The 18,933-nt window shown below is 44.2% G+C and overlaps 1 protein-coding gene across 1 annotated transcript in view; it reads right to left on the reverse strand.

The window, feature by feature from the left end:
- MAD1L1 (mitotic arrest deficient 1 like 1) overlaps positions 1 to 18,933 on the reverse strand; it is a 458,859-nt gene that overhangs the window by 184,158 nt on the left and 255,768 nt on the right. Inside the window, exon 16 of the mRNA XM_081839735.1 lies at positions 4,401 to 4,608. Within this exon, the coding sequence (XP_081695861.1) occupies positions 4,401 to 4,608 (208 nt within the window). The remainder of the gene's footprint in view (positions 1 to 4,400; positions 4,609 to 18,933) is intronic.

Here is an 18,933-nt window from a genome sequence, read left to right on the forward strand (position 1 = left end):
CTGTCACAAACTGCTTATCTGAACTTTTGTTTAAAGGACAAGAGAATTGCAAAGAGCTATTCATCACATAACAACCTGACTTTGGCCAATGCTGTTTCACAGGCCAGGTTTAATAATTGAGTCCAAATCTCTGGAGCATTGCAGCCCATTCTGAATAATGGAGCCACTGCAGCTCTGCCCCATTAATAAGCTCAGGACCATCTTGTTTGCCATTTTCACACCACAAAACGGGGAAAGGGGGAGGACCAGTGTTCATAAGGCACACCGTTCAAAATGCTTCTTCTCAATAACCATGTCACCCGTTTTAATAGAGACTATTACAAAGCAAATGAGAGAAAAGCACCACTGAACTCCATGGCAAGTTGCCAAGATCACGATACAGCCTCCACTGGCTGTGCTCAAAGAGATTTAGAGTCCAGCGTAACCTTGATTTTTAATGGAGTCGCATTTAATGAGCTTTAGCACCCATCATAAAAATTTCCTTATTACCTCGCCCACAAGTTAGAACCACCATCAGCGGGCACATGGTGCTTTCTTGTCTGCTCAGAAGGTTTAATAGCAGCCAACACATTATCATCAAAGCCATCAGCAGCAGCATCTTTAATGTTTGTCTGATTATTTTTCGTTCCTGTAATTATAATCCACTGAACCTTAAATTTAAACAGCTATGGATCACAACCAGCTTCCTGGCTGGCTATGGTACACCCATACTTCTAGCCCTGAGAAGATGGGGCAGCTCAGTACATAATGCCTAGGAAGGGTAAGCCACCTCCTTTTAACCCACCCAAATACTTTGAAGGCATCCCTAAATGCCAAGGCTCACATCACACACACACACCTGTATCAAACCAAATGCTTCATCTAGCCCAATTTCCCACAATGGCTGGCTAGATGTCTCCCAGAAGTCCATAAGCAGGGCATAACGGCAATGACCTACCCAGGCTGTACTGCAGAAAGCAAAAATAATAACAAGAATTGGGGGGAACCTTTGACATGAGCTATTCAGACAACCACCTGTGCTCCCTGCAAACATTTGGGAATCTAGTGGAATTTTGTCTGTCCAATGCATAACAGGCCTAGAGCCATCTCTTGTTTGAGACATGCTACAAAAAGTCGATCACATGGCACAAACTTTTAGAGAGGTCAGGACAAGCCAGACACATGGCTGAAGGAAAACTGGAGGAAATGACAACAATGAATGATGAATCAGAAGGCTCAGACATTCAGAGGGAATGGAATTGTAAGAGCAGATTACACCCCAGGGTGTCATTGGGACAGTCACAGGCGAGAGCTCACTGCAGTGTTCTTTCTATGACTGATACGAGGCAGTAACCAGTTCCTCAAACACTAGGTGGAGGGGGCTCTGAACAGTTCAAGCCCTGCATATGTGCATTTTAAGGACTTGCAGTACCTTTGCATCTGACTCATAATGTGCTTAACTGCTGCTGAGTTAAAAGTGAACTTGCATTGCCCTTGATTGTCCCATAACCATAAGCTGCATTAGTGTGGGGTCCACTCTTGCCACACTCTTTACATCACAGAGAAATCCACACTTGCATATGCCCATTACAGTGGTCACAATGACAGAAGCTCATGCTGCAGATCTGTGGATATGTAGAAGGCCCCATTTCAACAAGGAAAGACTCCAGTAAGAAGAAAAAATGGATGCTGGATCAGACCAAAGGCAAATTAGTCCAGCATTCTGTTCTCCCAGAGGCCATTAAGATGCACAAATGGGGAGCCCAAAAGTAGGACCTCAGCACAATGGCACTCCCCCATACTGTGTTCCCCCAGAAATTGGTATTTACTGGTATATACTGTCTCTGACGCTGGAGGTAGTACATAGACATTATGACTAGAAACCACTGATAATGTTATTATCCAAGCAGGTAGAAGATAGGATTGCTTGGGTCAACTTTTTTGCCAAGTGTTCTAGATGGAGGAAGCCTTTAACAGTTCAGGAATACAATACCTCAAGGACCGCCTCTCTACATATAAACCAACCCACACCCTGCGATCACCATCTGAGGCCCTTCTTTGGGTGCATCCCCCATGAGAGGTCTGGAGGGTGGCAACCCAGGAACGGGCCTTTTCTGTGGTGGCTCCGTTTGCGGAATGCTTTCCCAGAGATGCTCGCCTGGCGCCTTTATTACATAGCTTTAGATGCCAGGCAAAAAGGTTCCTCTTCAACCAGATGTTTGGCTGATTAACATTCTATAGCCTTTTAAATTTGTTTGTGGGAAAGGAGTTATCGCTTTGTTTTTGTTTTATTATGTATTTAGCGTTTTCATTTTGTACTTTTATGTTATGAGCTGCCCTGTGATCTTCGGATGAAGGGCAGTATACAAATTTAATATACATACATACATACAAGCTGAGTCCACACAGAATTTCTGTCTCATTATGTTACAAGTTTAACAAAGAAAAATTGCCCCTCAGCAATCTAAATTGTGCAATCTAGGTTTCCACTGGTGCCTAAGGTTGTGCAAAACAGGACAGTGCCTAAAATGATGCCCAGATATTGTCAATGCCACTACTAAAGGTCACTTGAGGGCTAAATCAAATTCCACTCGTCACCAGCCCACAGTAAATCCAAAGCACAAACAAGCCCTTTGGGTCATGAACACATTAAGACATGCTAGATAAAACACACGGCCACACTTAGAAATGAATTAAAGAGAGGCATTCAGCAATAAATTACAATACAAGTGACCCAGCTGCTCAGTTTGCTAGGCAGGGACAGCCTTGGAGAGCAGGACCCCCCCCCCCACCCCTGCAAATGATTGAAAATGTTGACCTGGGCCATTTGCTCTTTTTTGAGGAGGAGGAATCACTCTGAGGTTGAGGGAGGCCCTCCGTGAGTCACAGGAACACATTAAATTTGCCTTTTAAGTAAAGCTAGATAAATTGGTCTATCATCTCTTCCTCCTAGCTACCACTAGCTACCACTCCACTACCTCCAACTGGCCAACTGAAGCAAATGCTGATGATGGAGACCTTTGGAACCGATTTCTCTCCCCACCCCAAAAAAGCTATTAAAAGAAAAGGTTTCTTGTCTGCTCTTAGGATTGTTCATATAATTAAGACTCAGAGACTTTCATCACAGGGTTGTTATCCTGATATGCCTTGTCTGCACTGAGCAGGGACTGGGGCATTCCAGCTGCAGCCAACTATCTTGGTTCATTCACAAATCACTTTGCTTATCTATCTAAGGAACTCCAAATTCCACCTGCCAGAGATTAACTAGCCTACAGTTGTTTACACAATCCCTCCCTCCTGGATGAGAAGCGGCCCGATATGTATCAAGGATGGTTGGGCCATTTTTCAACGACTAAAATGAACTCAGAGATTGCAGTTCTTGCAAAAACAAGGTCCTTGTTAGCACAGCACAGAAATATATGTTGTCTCTGTAGGCAACATCCATCCACCATGTTCCTTATATTGCTGCTGCATGGCGGAACCCTCTTAGCACTGCACTTGTCCCCAACTTGTTAGTCAGAGACATCACACACACACACACACACACACACACACACACACACACACACACCTGCTCTGACAAGGCCTATCAGCAACACGTCAGTCTTCCCCTACACTGAACCCCCGACGCCGGTGGAAGAATTCTGCAAGGCTCAGAAGTCTGCTTACTACTTTGTGTTGTTTTGTTTGGTACTGACAAAGGTGTTATCCTATTTGGATTTTGTGCTCCACAATGGAGCACAATGAGAAGCTCAGTTCAGCTACAACTCTGTATGCATCTTAAAACTGTATATATATTCTGGCTCTGCTCTGAGCAATGAATGGGGTGCCACTGCAGAGGAAGCAACGATTGAGCGTCTGGATGAAGACAACATAGGTGCAAGCTTAATGAGTCCTCAGAACCTTTGCCACATTTAATGGAAGCCTATGTTCAGTTTTGGCCTTAAAGGTTTTCTGCAGCAAGCATCTTCCACTGGGAATTGGGTTGGGTCAAAATTTACATTTCTTAGGAAATATCACCTCCTTTCCCCATAGGGGACTCTTCAGTTATATGGCCAGAGACTCCTGGTGAACTCACTCTATTCCACAATAACCCCTGTGGTAAGAAGTGCAACTGTCTCCAGATTACAGATCTCCAAAGTCACACTTCTAATGAACACACACGTAAAATACAGTTCATGTGTATAGGTCAATAGACAACAAGCAGACCTTTGTTTATCAGGCAGAGGTATCATTTAAGGAGGGTGGATTCAGGGAATCTCCCTTTCCACCCAGGAGCATTTATATAAGCTAAACACTCTAAACCGCTAGACTGACTGTGACTATAAACAATTAAATGGCTCTCAATGCACTCTGAAATGCTGCCCTTTGCTACACAGCAACACTATGATGAATGAGTAATTGACCAGGCAAGCGCATACCTGCAATTTCTTGAGCTGACTGGAGACCTGCCGCCCCCTCAAGTTTTTCTGGGATAGAGTCTCCTGCTTCCAGTACTCTGACCAGCTCTCTCAAGCGTTGGCATTCCTCCCGCAGATGTGTTTGCTCCTCAAGACGCTGCTGCTTAGCCAGGCTTGCTGGGTTCAAGCTGAAGTGGAGCACTTTAGTTTTACTGGGGTCGTGATAGCCCTACAAAACATGGGAAAAGGAGCTCATTAGGACCGCCAGGGCCAGCTTACTAGAGAGGATTGCCCACAACCACAGCACAGCAGTGCAGGCAGGGGGGAAGCGGAGAATTGCACACAAACATTTCAAAATTAGGATTCAGCAAAGGCTGACCTATCTGTTGAAGTGAACCTTCCAATAAGCTGATCACCTGGAACTTACTTCCATGGTCTGCATTCATGCAGTTAAAAAGCCTTCCTGGCCAAGCCTCCCCCGCTCTGCTTCCACCTTGCAACCGCGCCTCACTCGCTGGCCCCCTTTGGGCACCGGGCACCCCCACTCCTGGTGGAGCCGAGCTGAAGCACTATGCGGGACGGCAGGTGGTGTCCCCCTCCCCTCCCCTTGTGACTATGTCGCATTTGTGCCCAGGTTGCTGGCTGGTGGCACCATCCATTCTGCAGACTGCTTTCCCAGTGTGCGCTTGCGACAGCGTCCACTGCCATTAGGAAACCGCCTTAATAAGTTTGCCAGTCCTTTCTCCCCCATTACGACTTTGCTCACATACACAACACTGCAACATCCGGCTGGCCCTTTCCTGCGTGCCTTCTTTGCCGTGATGCAGTTCAGCCCTGAGCATGTCTACTCAGAAGTAAGCCCTGTGAACATGAGTGCCACTTTCTCCCAGGCAAGCATGCATGGGATTGCAACCTGGGCCTTGATTCTGCTATTTTAACATGTAAGATTAAAGGCTCTCCAGAAGCAGCAATCTGTCAGGGATTCTTTAGTTGTGGCTCCTGCCTTGCAAGGGGTGGACTAGATGGCCTTTGGGGTTGCCCTCCAGCTCCACAATTCTATGATTGTATATGAACAGTGACTGGCAAGGGCCATTTTTGCTTAACTTATCAGATGATAACAACAGTTGAATTTATTATAGGATAATCCCAAACTCTATGTCAGCCCAAGAGTGGCTATTCATTCTAACAAAGCGTTATTACTGGATCTTTTGCATTTGTCTGTTGTATATGTTGTTGCTGTTGTTGTTGTTTTAAGTCAAAGCTTGCAATCTGCAGCAGGACACAGCACCAGAGCAATTTAGTACTGTTGTTCTCTTTCATCCCAAAACTCAAACATGGCCATTGTCACTGAATTGTGTCGGCATTTCCTAAGCAAGCTACTAAAAGGCATTTCATGTTGCACTTTTCCCAAGAGGTGAAAAACACACACACACACACACACACACACACACACACACACACAGAGCAGTTTAGCTGATGAGCCAGGTCCTAGAATAGCTGGTTAATTTCCCTTCAAAGTGAGATAACAGTGAAGTTAAATTTACATCTCCAGAAAAAGCAGGCAAAGAGCTTTGTTTAAAAAGAAAAACGAAAACAAGAGCAATGATTCTGTTAGTCTAGATATAAAGTCTCAAAGGCATGTCACGTGATCACATTTTGCACATATGCACTAAGAGTTTGATTCACACTTGTTCCCCAAGTGTGGTGTTCGGCACACACACACACTGGTCCCATGTGACCAGCTCTCTTTGCTTGTGCCAACAGCAAGGAAAGGAAGTGAACAGCAGGAGACTCGTGTGCAAGGAGGAAGACCCACACAGAGTGGTGGGATCATGCCTCCAGGGATTCAAGGAAAGGAGGTGATCAGCTCAGCCCACCAGCTAGAGGCTTCTCTAACTGTCCTGACTATTCAGCCTCCACAAACCAGCAGAACACCATTCCAAATGCCAGGCCTTGGAGGCTGGAATGAGACTATCTGCCTGCCACAAGTGGTGTCGTGGCTGGAGTGTTGAACTAGGAGCTGGCAGACCAGGGTTCAAATCCCTACTTGGCCATGAAGCTCACCATGAGCTGGTCACTGCCTCTCAGCCTAATCTACCTCACAGGGTTGTTGTTGTGGGATTAAATGAGGAGCGAGAGCGCCATGTGCGCCATCTTGAGATCCTTGGAGGAAAAAGTGGGATAGAGACGCAATAAATACATAAAATAATAAACAAACTCTCCCGCTCAGTGGTGCTCATATAGGATGTACTGTGCACAAGGGCCCACAGGTTATAAGGGGCCCAGCAAACCCACAAAACTCCCTTGATTTGGTCTTTGGAAAAGTTTAATGTTTATTGGTGTTAAAAATCAAATTATTAATATTCTAACAAAACTTTGCCATATCAATTAATATTACATATAAAGACACATGTATAATTTATATACATCCTGAAGTTATGTACTTCATATTTAATTAAACGCCTTTTCATAATGTTTCATCTCAGATCAGAAGGTATGCATTAGATACTGGTGTATGAATTATATATACAGTATAATCGAACTAGACTGGGAGAGGAGGGATATATTTCACACAGGGACCCACAAGCAAGTCTGGCCCTGACTCTATCCACCCAGTCGGTAAAACTCAAGAGACTGATGTCCAGCGGTTTTCTGCATCCAGGAGCTGGCCCCTTGGGGAGTGTAAAGGGGACAAATTTAATCCATTTGCTGAAACTGTCTTGGAGCATTTGGTAATGGTGACTGAGTTTCTCATGGCCCCTGTGATTCTCAATAAAGCACGAGATGCTCAGGTGGAACTGGCAATTTGACTTTCTAGCGGCACTCAAAAACGAAAGCAAAATGAAGCTGGCAGAAAAGTCAGAGCAAAAAATAAAGCCGTTCACAGGGCTAACAAAGAGCACAAAAGACTATGAGGAGCTGCAAAGTATCCATTTGATGAAAACGGAAAAGCTTGATTTGCTTGATTTATTGGAAGCGGGGGAGGACTCAGAATCCACCCCTTGAGACTCTCCTGAGCCCATGCCTTTTCCCCAAGCCACACCCTCTCGTCACAGTCCATGCTCATTAACAGCCTTGCTCCACACCAGGGGTCAGCAACCTTTTTCAGCCATGGGCCGGTCCACTGTCCCTCAGACCATGTTGGGGGACGGACTATATTTTGAAAAAATAATATGAACGAATTCCTATGCCCCACAAATAACCCAGAGATGCATTTTAAATACAAGGAAACATTCTACTCATGTAAAAACACGCTGAATGAATCCCAGACCGTCCGTGGGTCGGATTGAGAAGGTGATTGGGCCGGATACGGCCCCTGGGCCTTAGGTTGCCTACCCCTGCTCCACCCCCTTGGAGTGTTTGGGCTTGGCTGGAATGTGTCCGTGAACTGGGATAATGCCTCTTAATTGCCTGGAAAGAGGGCAGAGGTGAGTATGTGGCAGTGCTATGGCTACGGGGGGGGGGAGGCAGCTAGCCAGTTTTTTTGCAACAGGTGATGCCTCCTTGAGGCTCCCAGCCTGTCTCTCTCTCCCTATGTGTACATAAATGTGCGTGGGTACCCCCCCCCCCAAAAAAACCCTGGGTCTTTGACCCACATACTTTTGCCCCTCGTATGTGGAAATCTGACTTTTTGAGTGGAACCGTACCTACTGTCCCAAGTAGGAGTAATGCTCATTGCTGTACCCACTTTTGCCTCTGGGCCAGCCAGCCCACCCACCGGAAAGCTGCTAGTGAGAAAATGCAGCCCCCAGGGCAAAAAAAGTCCCTTGTCACTTTGTGATCCACTTTGAGCCTCTGTGAGAAAAGTCATGCAAACCTCCAAGTTTTTGTTTTAAAAGTAAGAAACCAAAAAGGGTGAAGTCTTACATCGCTAACTGGGCAGCTGTTAGCAACACTCAGCTTGCTCAATAAACTGAAAACAAAGTAGCTAGTTTTACTTTCTTTTCTTTTTCCAAAGAGCAAAATGCATGGTCAGAGCAGCAGCCCGACACTTCCCTGGCCAGCAATAAAGCCTTATGTAGAATCTGTACTATAGCTTATGATTTCACAGTTGATCCATTTCAAAAGCAAAGCTGGAAATATAAAAGACCATTTTTCACTCCTTCCTTTCTCAGAGGTGGCAGCAAACACCATAGAAGCTTATAGGTTAAATATCTCACAGCTGTTTTAGTGCCCTCTAGTGACACGTATCCAGCCGCTCAGACACCTCATTTAAACAACAGAGCACAGCTATGTAAAATGCCATTGGAGGCTGGGTCCCCGGAAGGTATTAAAAATCACCAGCACAATGCAAGACTTAAAACCTCGCTCAAGCAGTCAGTGCCCTGGAACTGTCATAAGGCAGAGAGGGGGAGCATATAAAGGAGGATTAGTAGAGATAGGCTGGAAGTGTCCTGTGTTTGTGCGAGACCATTTTGTCGGCATGTATGCCATGACAGCATTCAGGGGCAGCCAATAACAATGCATGTGCCTGCCCCCATCCCCTCACTGAAGTGGTAAGTTACTGCGGATCAGGACCAAGTCATAAATGGCCATGACGTCTATTTGTTCTGCCACTTCTGAAAACTTTGGAAACTGTGTTAGATTGCAAGGCGTCTATCTCTAGGAATATGAGAAGTACAAGAAGCCAAAACGTTTCACCCTCTCAAAGTCACTGATTTCAGGGACTACAGGTTATGCATTACATTTTATGGCAACAATCGTATCAGGTATATTAGGATTTACTTCTGCCCCTGACTCTACCTGGATCTAGCACAGTGAAAGCTTCCCTGTTCACACTGATAACATGTCAAAAATGAAAACGAAATAGAAAACGTGAATGTTACTGAACGTTAAGCTTTTCAAAAGCTTGTAGAGTTTTGGGAGATGGCTGTGGAACATCCGCATCCTCCCTTCAGACAAGCAGCCCAAGAATACAGTCGGCCCACACATTTGGGATCTTGTGATTTGAGGCCACCACTGCAACCTAACACATACTTGAACTAAATGCTCTGCCCCACAATGGCCCAACTTGAGGTACTTGAGGTACCACCTTGATCCTGCTGGTGAAATAAGGGAGGCACCAACAAACAGAAATTATAGGTGCCAGCCTTTGCCAACCAGATGCCTTACAGATGTTTTGGAGTCCCATCAGCTCCACCATACTGGTGAAGACTGGTTTATACCTTTCCTGTCACTGCCTGCTAGAGCAGGGGTGAGGGTACCTCTGACCCAAGGACTACCTGCAGCCCTCGAAGTCCCTCTGTTTGGTCATCAGGACCTTCTCCCAGTCACATCCCTCGCTGGTCTTGCTTCACACCCTCCTTGAGTTTTTGCCTGGTGGGAATGTGCCCTTGAACTCTGACAATGCCTCTTCCTTCCATGGGTGGAGGATAAAGAGGGATGTGAATGAGTATAGAAATTAGACAGCTGTACAAGGGTTAAATTTACATGCATTGCTTCACTTGCTTTTGCCTCTGGCATCATCTGCCACTGCCACATGGCCTGTAGAAAGGAATATGACCCTCAGGCTGAAAAAGGTTCCCCATCCCCATGACAGAGCCTAGTTTTCCAGTTTCCATCTCTCTCTATCTCTTATCCCATTACACCCCCCTCTTTTTATAGCACAGAACATGCACTTGCAGGCACCCCAGGTTAGCCGGTGGTGGAGCTCATCCTACTCTTACATGGTTCTCCACACTCAAGTCATTGTTTGGGATAGATTGTTGTTGTTTAGTCATTTAGTCGTGTCCGACTCTTCGTGGACCAGAGCATGCTAGGCACTCCTGCCTTCCACTGCTTCCCACAGTTTGGTCAGACTCATGCTGGTAGCTTCGAGAACACTGTCCAACCATCTCGTCCTCTGTCATCCCCTTCTCCTTGTGCCCTCCATCTTTCCCAACATCAGGGTCTTTTCCAGGGAGTCTTCTCTTCTCATGAGGTGGCCAAAGTATTGGAGCCTCAGCTTCAGGATCTGTCCTTCCAGTGAGCACTCAGGGCTGATTTCCTTAAGAATGGATAGCTTTGTTCTTCTTGCAGTCCATGGGACTCTCAAGAGTCTCCTCCAGCACCAAAATTCAAAAGCATCAATTCTTCGGCGATCAGCCTTCTTGATGGTCCAGCTCTCACTCCATTTAAAGACAGACGCCTGCTGGAAAACACATTGCGATTCCGAGCCAATACTTTAGGGCTGTAACATAATCCATCTCATTTTAAATTTCCGGGAAAGATCACTAATGTATTTCTATCATCTGAAAGCTCACAGCCCGAGGATGCCTTCCACTGTATACAATTGACTGTGTAGGAGCCAGAAACCCTTCTACAAAGGGCCTGCAGAAAAAAGGACAACAGAAGCTTGGAGTCCTTTTGCACTAGCTGCTGAACCAAGAGGAACAGAATAGATCCAGTACCTTCCTCAGTGCACTGCTTTATGCTGACACAAACACACAGAGAGACAGGATATGTCTTTTACAGCCTGAATTCTGCCTTCTCTTCAAGTAAGCAGGTCTTCTGCAGACCTCTTCAAGTAAGCATAAAGCCAAGGAGTGTCTTTCATAAAGGAAAAGCACAAACTTAATACCAACTAGCAAGTTCTTACCTAATAAAGCAGTTCAACAATAAAGAGAAAGCACAGGTTGTATCACAGTGATGAAGAAATATTTAAACTGCCTTATTACTTTGCTGACAAAGATGTACATGGTCAACAAGACAGGTCCAGACAGACATTTTTCAAGCAATGGTTCAAAAAGTCCAAAATGGATTCTGTCACATCAAATTGGGATTTTCCAAAGCTGTTCATCCTTGGTCCAGCAGTAAATAAGTTGTGCTGTTCCTACTCAGGCATCAGGTCAATTATAAATGCAAAGGTCAAATACAAATCAAATCATGACTGATTTTTTCACCTGGGTCCATAAGTGCCTGACTGCCAGATCCAGCATCTGGTTCTTACAGCAGCCAACCAGATGCCTATGGGAAGCTGACAAGCAGGATAGCTGAGCAGCAGTCCAGCTATTTCTGCCCCTAAAACCCATATGACCAAATCACACTTAAGGCCCCCTGTGCAACAATTCAATCAGCAATTCAATCCTGGGAACAATTCAATCCTGGGAATCACATGGCACAAGAGCAGCTAACTTCTCCTCCATGTTAGTGAAAAGCTTTGACATTTTTATTGAGAATTCCACTAGGGAAGGGACAAATTCCCTTGTTGCTGCTCCCATACCCAATTGATGACACTTGATGAGACAACTGGAGAAGGCAAAGGAAATGAGGCAATTTCTGTGATGGAATTTTATAATGTTTCAAATAGCAGCAGATGGTCACGTGGGGAAATTGCTAATAATCCTAACCCAATGCAGTACATGTCCAACATACTTACATCAAGTGAAAAGGAGGGCACAGGAGAAAGACTTGCAAAATGTTGTTAGTGCCATACATAAGCTCTAATAAAAAGTAGGTGTAAGTCCTAAATAACTGTTTCAGAACTATCTCTTGTTGACACTGCCTCCTTCTGGAAGTGAACCAGAGTAGGTGGTGTCTATCTGAAGCAAAATAGCTTCTGACTCAATGAAAAATCTATCTCATCATCTCCAGGCAGCTGTGAAATACAGACATGACTGGAGCACTGTTTTGGAGAGAAAGAGAGAAATGCCATAATAGAAGATCTACAACCATCTTGCAGGAAGAATGGCAAAAGATAAGGTTTTGACAATTCGGAAATCATATCAAGGAGAGGTTTGTTTGTTCGTTTGTTTTGCAACACCACATTATGCAGACACTCTGGAGCTGGAGCTGCTTCTCCCCACTAGTTAAGAGTGGCGGGATGAGCATCAGGGACACAGAACTTGTTTCATTCAGTGTTTTATTGAGCATTTTTGTAGTTTTGAATGCAATGATGGTGGAGAATAGCTAATGCAGAGGCAGAAACCAATGGAATTCCTTGAAGCCACCTCTAAGGAATAAGGTTGACCTGGTACTTCAGACATGGCAGGCATGGGCAAGAAAGGGCACAAGTCAGCCTGATCTAACAAATTGCTTGAGTCACTCCTATCAGGTGTGGCTGACACAAGCAAGTTTTGTGAATTAACTTTTCCTTGAGAGCTCTTGAGTTTGTTTTAAATCTACCACTAACCTGATTCGGTGCTCTAGCAGGAAAGGCATGTCAGTACTTAAAGAAGTAAGAAAAATAAAACCTGCTACCATTTCCCCTTGTTGACCCTCATGACTACCTTACTGGTCAAGGCTTTGCCTTTATCCTTCCTTGCAACTGAAACAAAGGTCATGCAACCAGAGAGTATTTCTTCATATTTCTCTCCTTTTCTTTTGTTGCCAAAATGTATTTGTAAGCTCCTTGGAGTAAAGACGGGTGGGGGTGGGGTGGGGTTAAAACTATACTTAGTTATCTACATTTCAAGTTGGATTTGTCGTGTTTAAAATGTATTGTAATTCACTCAAAGTCACTGGGATTGAGAAGTTCAATCAAAACCAGAGGGTTTTCAAAAAAATGTGCTTATGCTTCAAGTTTTTCTGTTGAAATCAATGGCTTATTCAACCTTAACTGGATTGTGACCAATATCCAAATAATATTTGAAGCCATTTTTCAAGGAAGGTTGGGAACAGTTACCTTTCCATTAATGTTTAGAGTCAAACTAGATGTTACTTTAATCACACAGTTAGAACCATTGCGGGGGGGGGGGGAGATTTAATTTGCTTTTTAATAAGATGCAGGGGTGCTACATTCATTGTCACTGCAGGGCACAGGAAGGAGGTTAACTCTTCCCACCTTAACTATGATCCCTGCAAAATTTTCCACCACTATGGAACAGATACATGATTTCCATTCCCCAGCCACTGGTCCCTCAGCAGCTTTTTCCTTGCAGAGCATCAAATCCTTGCATGCTGTGCTGATTCAAGTGAGCCTGGCTGGGTGGGGAAAGCACTAAACAGTCGATCTCGTGTTTGTATGGATTTGCTCTCCCTTTGTGATTACTCCTCAAATGTTAAGGAGTTGGATGAACTCATCCCTTCAGTCATCGCATGGCAACTGCAAACGAAGAGTAATCCTCTCCCTAAAAACTGAGCTTTGCTGCAGCAGCAGCTCCTTCATTCTGCTTCTTTGCTCAGGCTTGTTCAACTGATTAGAGGAAAAGCCTAATCTGTTCTTATCGGAACGGCATCCCAATCTTGCCCTCGGTACAAAAGGCAAACATGCTCACCAACCACCCAACTCTGTGTTATGGCATATGACCACAATCAGGGGATCAAGCAAAGCCCTCCGCCCAAATGACATGTGCACATAAATGACTGACAAGTAAACAGTACAGCCAGCACACAGGCAGAAGCAGGGGACAGAAGATGTCTGTCTCACAGGATTCTAGAACTCCTGGTCATCCAATGAAACTGACTGGCCGGAGATTCAGGTAAAATACAGTATTTCACGCACACCTTTTTTATGGAAATTCACTGCCAAAGGATATATAGCAATGGCCAATCATTTAAAAGGGGAGTAGACAAGTTCATGCAGAAGGGGAAGTTGTCTAATAGTTAGTAACCATGACAGATCACCCAGGTTCAGAGACACTGAATACCAGTACTCAAAGGGCAACAGCCAGTTGGAGGCCATGGCTTGTTTGTGAGCTTCCTATGACTACCTAGTTGATTGCAGTCTGAAGCCAAATGTCAAAGCAGATGGGCATTCAGACTGAGCCAAAAGGGAATATTATTTTATTCTCACAGGAACACCAGCAAAACACAACGTCCAGGATCCAGAGAACTGACAGCTACTTCTGTACACTGAAGGAAGCATTGGATAAAGGTAAAAGAAATAAGCAGGCATTTGCATCATACAGGGAGCCTGCTGCCAGAACCAGTCCTATCATTAGGCAGAGTGTAATCACAGCAGATTGTTAGTTATTTGATTACTCCATTTTCATTTCCAGGGAGATTTTCTGCCTCACATGCCCCAATAACTTGGCCGTACTTGTGTGCTATGCACCTTCGCTGGGAACGGGAAAGAGAATTTACTGTTCTGCCTCAAGAAGCAAAATGCCTTGTGATGATCCTGCCTGCTGAACAAAAACAGAGGGCAAAAAAGTCCCACTGGTCCTGCTCTCAGTTCTTTGGATCCCAGTCAGTACCTTTCTAAATGATCCCCCCCCCCCCCCCCGCTTCAGCCCTGCCTGCCCATGTTGACTCCAAAAGAGAAACTTAACCACTCAAGCTAACTCCCAGCTGTGCAGCATAATTCCTTCTTTCATGTTGGACTTAATTCTGCGTTTTCCTATAAAGCTCATTTCTGGAATTAATTCAGAAGGGATTTTAAAGGGGATATCCCAGGAGAGAAAAGTAGCACAAATCCTCCAAGCTAGCCTGGAATCCTTATTATTCAAACATGAAGGGAAGAATTATAGTGCAGTATGGGGTAGAGAGGCCTCCTCTTTCTAAATGATACATCTCTTAAAGGAAAGAGAAACTTCAGTGTAATGAGCTTTACTGCTTAGTACACCTAATAGTCATAGTGTTGTGTTTGGTTTGGTTTTTTTAAAAAAAGAAAATATTGCCTTTAGAAGGGGAAAGGGGAAATGTGTTATTATTACTAGTAATGTTAGTGGAATGATCAGTCAGATCAAAATTTGTCTTAAAAGAACACAATCTAGTAATAAGAGACCCCACAGGAGGTAGTATCAAGTGTTTCTGTTGATCCAGATGCTATTATTTTCAGATTAAGCAGAACCATAACATAATTCTTCACTGAGCTGACCTATGCAAAACCTAAGAAATCTCTCTCTCCCCTTCTCTCTCTTTCACACACACACACACACACACACACACACACACACACACACACAATGTGTACACAATACACAAGTCAGTTTTCAAAGCATTCAGGTTAAGAGGCATTGCAGCAATCTAAGTTTATGGCTAGGCATAAGCTAAGATGTTCTAACAATTGACACACTCCCCAAGCTCACCTTTTGAAAAAGAGTTTGTGTCCCGAGTCACAGGACTAGGCAAGAAAGCAGGCACTCCTCCAAGTAGGTTGGGTTTTCCTACTCTGATGCATTTGCCTCTGCATCCTTGGTGACAGGGCCAGCTCACTGTCTGATTTATCCCCAGGTACCTCTTGGGGGTTTGGGGGAGGCAGTCTGATGGTATATGGTGCTCAATCACCCCCCCCCCAGCAGCGCATAAAATAATACAGAAAGTTATTTCTGTATTCTCATGAGGTGGTATTGGTAACTGTTCTGAGATTCACTGTGAAATTCTGTGTGGGTCCCTTGACTCTGTCTATGATTTGTTAAACCCAAGAAGTAAGAAGTAAGTCCTATTTAATTCAGTGGAACTAACTCCCGGGTGTGTAAAGAACTGCAGCCTAACCACAGCAATTGCAACCTCATTAATCCAGAACTTAAGTGGCTCTGACAACCACTTCTGTCAGTGCAGAACACAACTAAGATAAGAAGGTATCTGCTGGATGAGAGCAAAGACTGATCTAGTCCAGCTTCCTATTCTCACAGTACACAACCAGATGCTCAGGGGGAAGTCTGTAAGCAGAACCTGATGTGTGTTGTGACAGATGGTTGCATAGTTTATACAGGTGACAGAATTAATCTTTCCCTAGAACAGAATTTGGAATTCCTGTATTGGATGGATGGATGGAGGTTTAGCACCAAGTACATACTGCCCTAGTTATACAGAACACATCACATCTACATGGGAGACTATTAGCTTTCATTTCAGTTTTGTACACATTCCTGCCTGTCCAATTTGGATCTTAGTCTTGTGCACATGTACTCTCCTGCAAGACCCACTGAACCCAGTGGTTCTTAGTTTAGAGGGAAGATTCATGATAGTGAGATTAATCTACGAGTGATAGTTTTTTTGGAAGGCAACTGTCTTATAATTTTAGCCTTTTCGTTACATCAGCACTAGCATCTTAGCTTTGGGAAAACAGTGACCAGAATTTTTGGACGTTCTTTTCAAGTTCCCGGTGAATTCACTAAATAAAAGTCAGTATCTGTGTTCCATCTACAGTATTGCACTTATTACTCAAAATCTTTCCTCCTCTCTTCACTTCTATAGGGAGCAGGACTTCAGGCACCAGTAAGTGCATTTTTAAAATTTATTTTTAATGCTCACAGCACCATTGTTGCAAGTTCAAAACAGTGAATAGCTTGGAGGCTCCATGGCTGGGAAATGTGGTCACCAAAGGGCATGTTTTTCCATTATACAGGGATTTGGGGTGGACTCACATTCCATTGTAAACTTCTATTCCCCTGAGATAATCCCCTTGTAATGAAACAGTTATCAGCATCTGGACAGGTGTTAAATGATGAGCTGCCAGGGGATTATCACCTCCCACGCCTCTCCTGTCATGAGCAGAGGAGGTGGATGGAGACAGCATAATAACCACACTTTGCCAATCGTCTTTCCATGTGAATGCCACCCTGCACCCCCATCACAGATATGAAACCAATAATTTCAAAAACTATGATCAGGTGAAGCTACATTACAGCCAAGTTTGGCAATGATTTTAAGGTATGATGGGAGGAATTGTTTGGACAAGTGATTTATGTCTTTTTGTGACTTGATTTACTAAGTGTATAGTTGGGTCTTGCTTTGGAAATCTCAGGGCATCTTACATGGGCACCCCAGACAATCTCCCATTCTGGAATTGTGTATAGGCTGAGACCCATTTAACTCTAATATTGGGAAAATATCTTGTGCTCTCAGACCTTTCTGTGGCCTATAAAGTTCTACTTTTCCCACCACATTTTTTTCCAATTTCTATACTGGAGAGAGATTCTTCACCCTTTTATTTTTTACGTACTGAAGTTTTCTGCAGGCTTGGGATTAACACACACTGGAAAGGTCCCAAACTGTGAGAATAGGGCTGTCACCCAGCAGCTCGCTATGCGTGCAAAGAGCCTTCAACTGAAAGAGTCAGCAATGCAAGGAGAATTAAAAAGCACAGTTAAACAGCCCCAAATCCTCATGCATATTTATAGGCGACATGGCAACGAGGCTAAATCAATACTCCTCCCTTGCTCATTACGTACAGCTCAGGAAAAGTAAGATCCAGTAATACAGCTTCTTTATATCCCTCCCCCCCCCTACTGAAGCCCTGGAAAAACTTATAGCATGGGAATGAACTGGTCCATTCTAAGAGGTGCTTATACAGCTTCATGTAGCAACAAATAATAAAAAGAGTGTAGAGAAAGAGAAAGGGGTTAGAGCCATAACAAAGACAGAGATGACTAAATCTTGTTCTGCTAAGCTTCTGATAAATGTATGCACCATAACAAAGGTCTAATGTTAATGTCATGGTGAAGTGGGTACCAATGAAAATGCTTCAGTGTTGACTACATACCACACAGCTGCCCTACACTTGTCATCTGGGCCCATACAATGACCTAATCAATAAGGCTAGGGTCTCTCCGCTGCAGTAGCTCAATGACTTTTCTGTCTTTACTTTCATCTCTCCTAGGCTTCTTTTTTCATTTCCTTGGATGGTAGTTTTCAGATGCAGAACCCAGCCTTAACTCCTGGACTCGGCAACTGCCAAAGCCATCTGCAAGGCCATGACCCACAACAAAGTCATGGGCCCCAGGAAGAAGCACCTCAACCATCTTATTCAGTGCCCAACTGAGATGGATGTGAATATTCCACAGCTGGCAGAAACCATTTTTGAGAGGACAGCAAACAGGAGCTGGGTAGTACTGTTCAAACCTCTAATTGCAATGCCCCACCTCACAATGTATGGAAATGAGCTCTTTATAAAATACCTGGCATCTTGAAATACACTGTTTAATCTCAGCAATTCTCTGGATAAAAGTGTCATGCAGGCCAAAACTCTGATCCAGAGCTGCTTCTTCAGGACCTCAGCCTTTACCTCCACCAACCATTTTCCACAGAAATTGTGAAGCTTGAGATGGAATGAGCCTAGCCTTGCACCCAGTTCAAGCACGAGGGCAGCAGGGTGAAAAGTTTAGAAACAATGAAGGATCTTAGTGCCTGGTACACTGAGCAAAGAGGAAGCCCCTTCCCAGACAGAAGATGCCATCTGTCCCATGGCTGGTGCTCAGCAGCTCTTTCTGATATTTTGAATTATTATGATTTTACTGAATTGTATTAATTGTTTTGATGAACTTCTTGTTTGCATTATTTATATGTTGCTGTGTTTGATATGTTATAGTGTTTAAAATGGTTCCCCCCTCCTGATGCTACTGTGATTATTGTGAGTCGCTTTGAGCTCAACATCTGTTGGAAAAGTAGAATACGAATATTATATTAAATAAAAAATCACATCAGATGGGTTTGGAGTCTTTTTATTTTTTTAACCATTTATTTTTGCAGTGGTAGTGCTGATATGGCAACCCATCTTAGATCAGGCCATAATACAGATCAGGCCATAACCCAGCAGTTGAAGACCTAGGACAACCTTCCCCAACCTGGAGCTCTTTGGACATTTCAGACTACCTATCTTCTACCACCCCCAGTCAGCATAGTCACAAGCATCCTCTCTAGGATGAAAACAGCTTTACCAGCTGCAGCCAGACACAATCTCATCTTGCCC

Source organism: Podarcis erhardii (genome assembly GCF_964252035.2).
Source record: "Podarcis erhardii genome assembly, chromosome: 14".
Classification (NCBI taxonomy): Eukaryota; Metazoa; Chordata; class Lepidosauria; order Squamata; family Lacertidae; genus Podarcis; species Podarcis erhardii.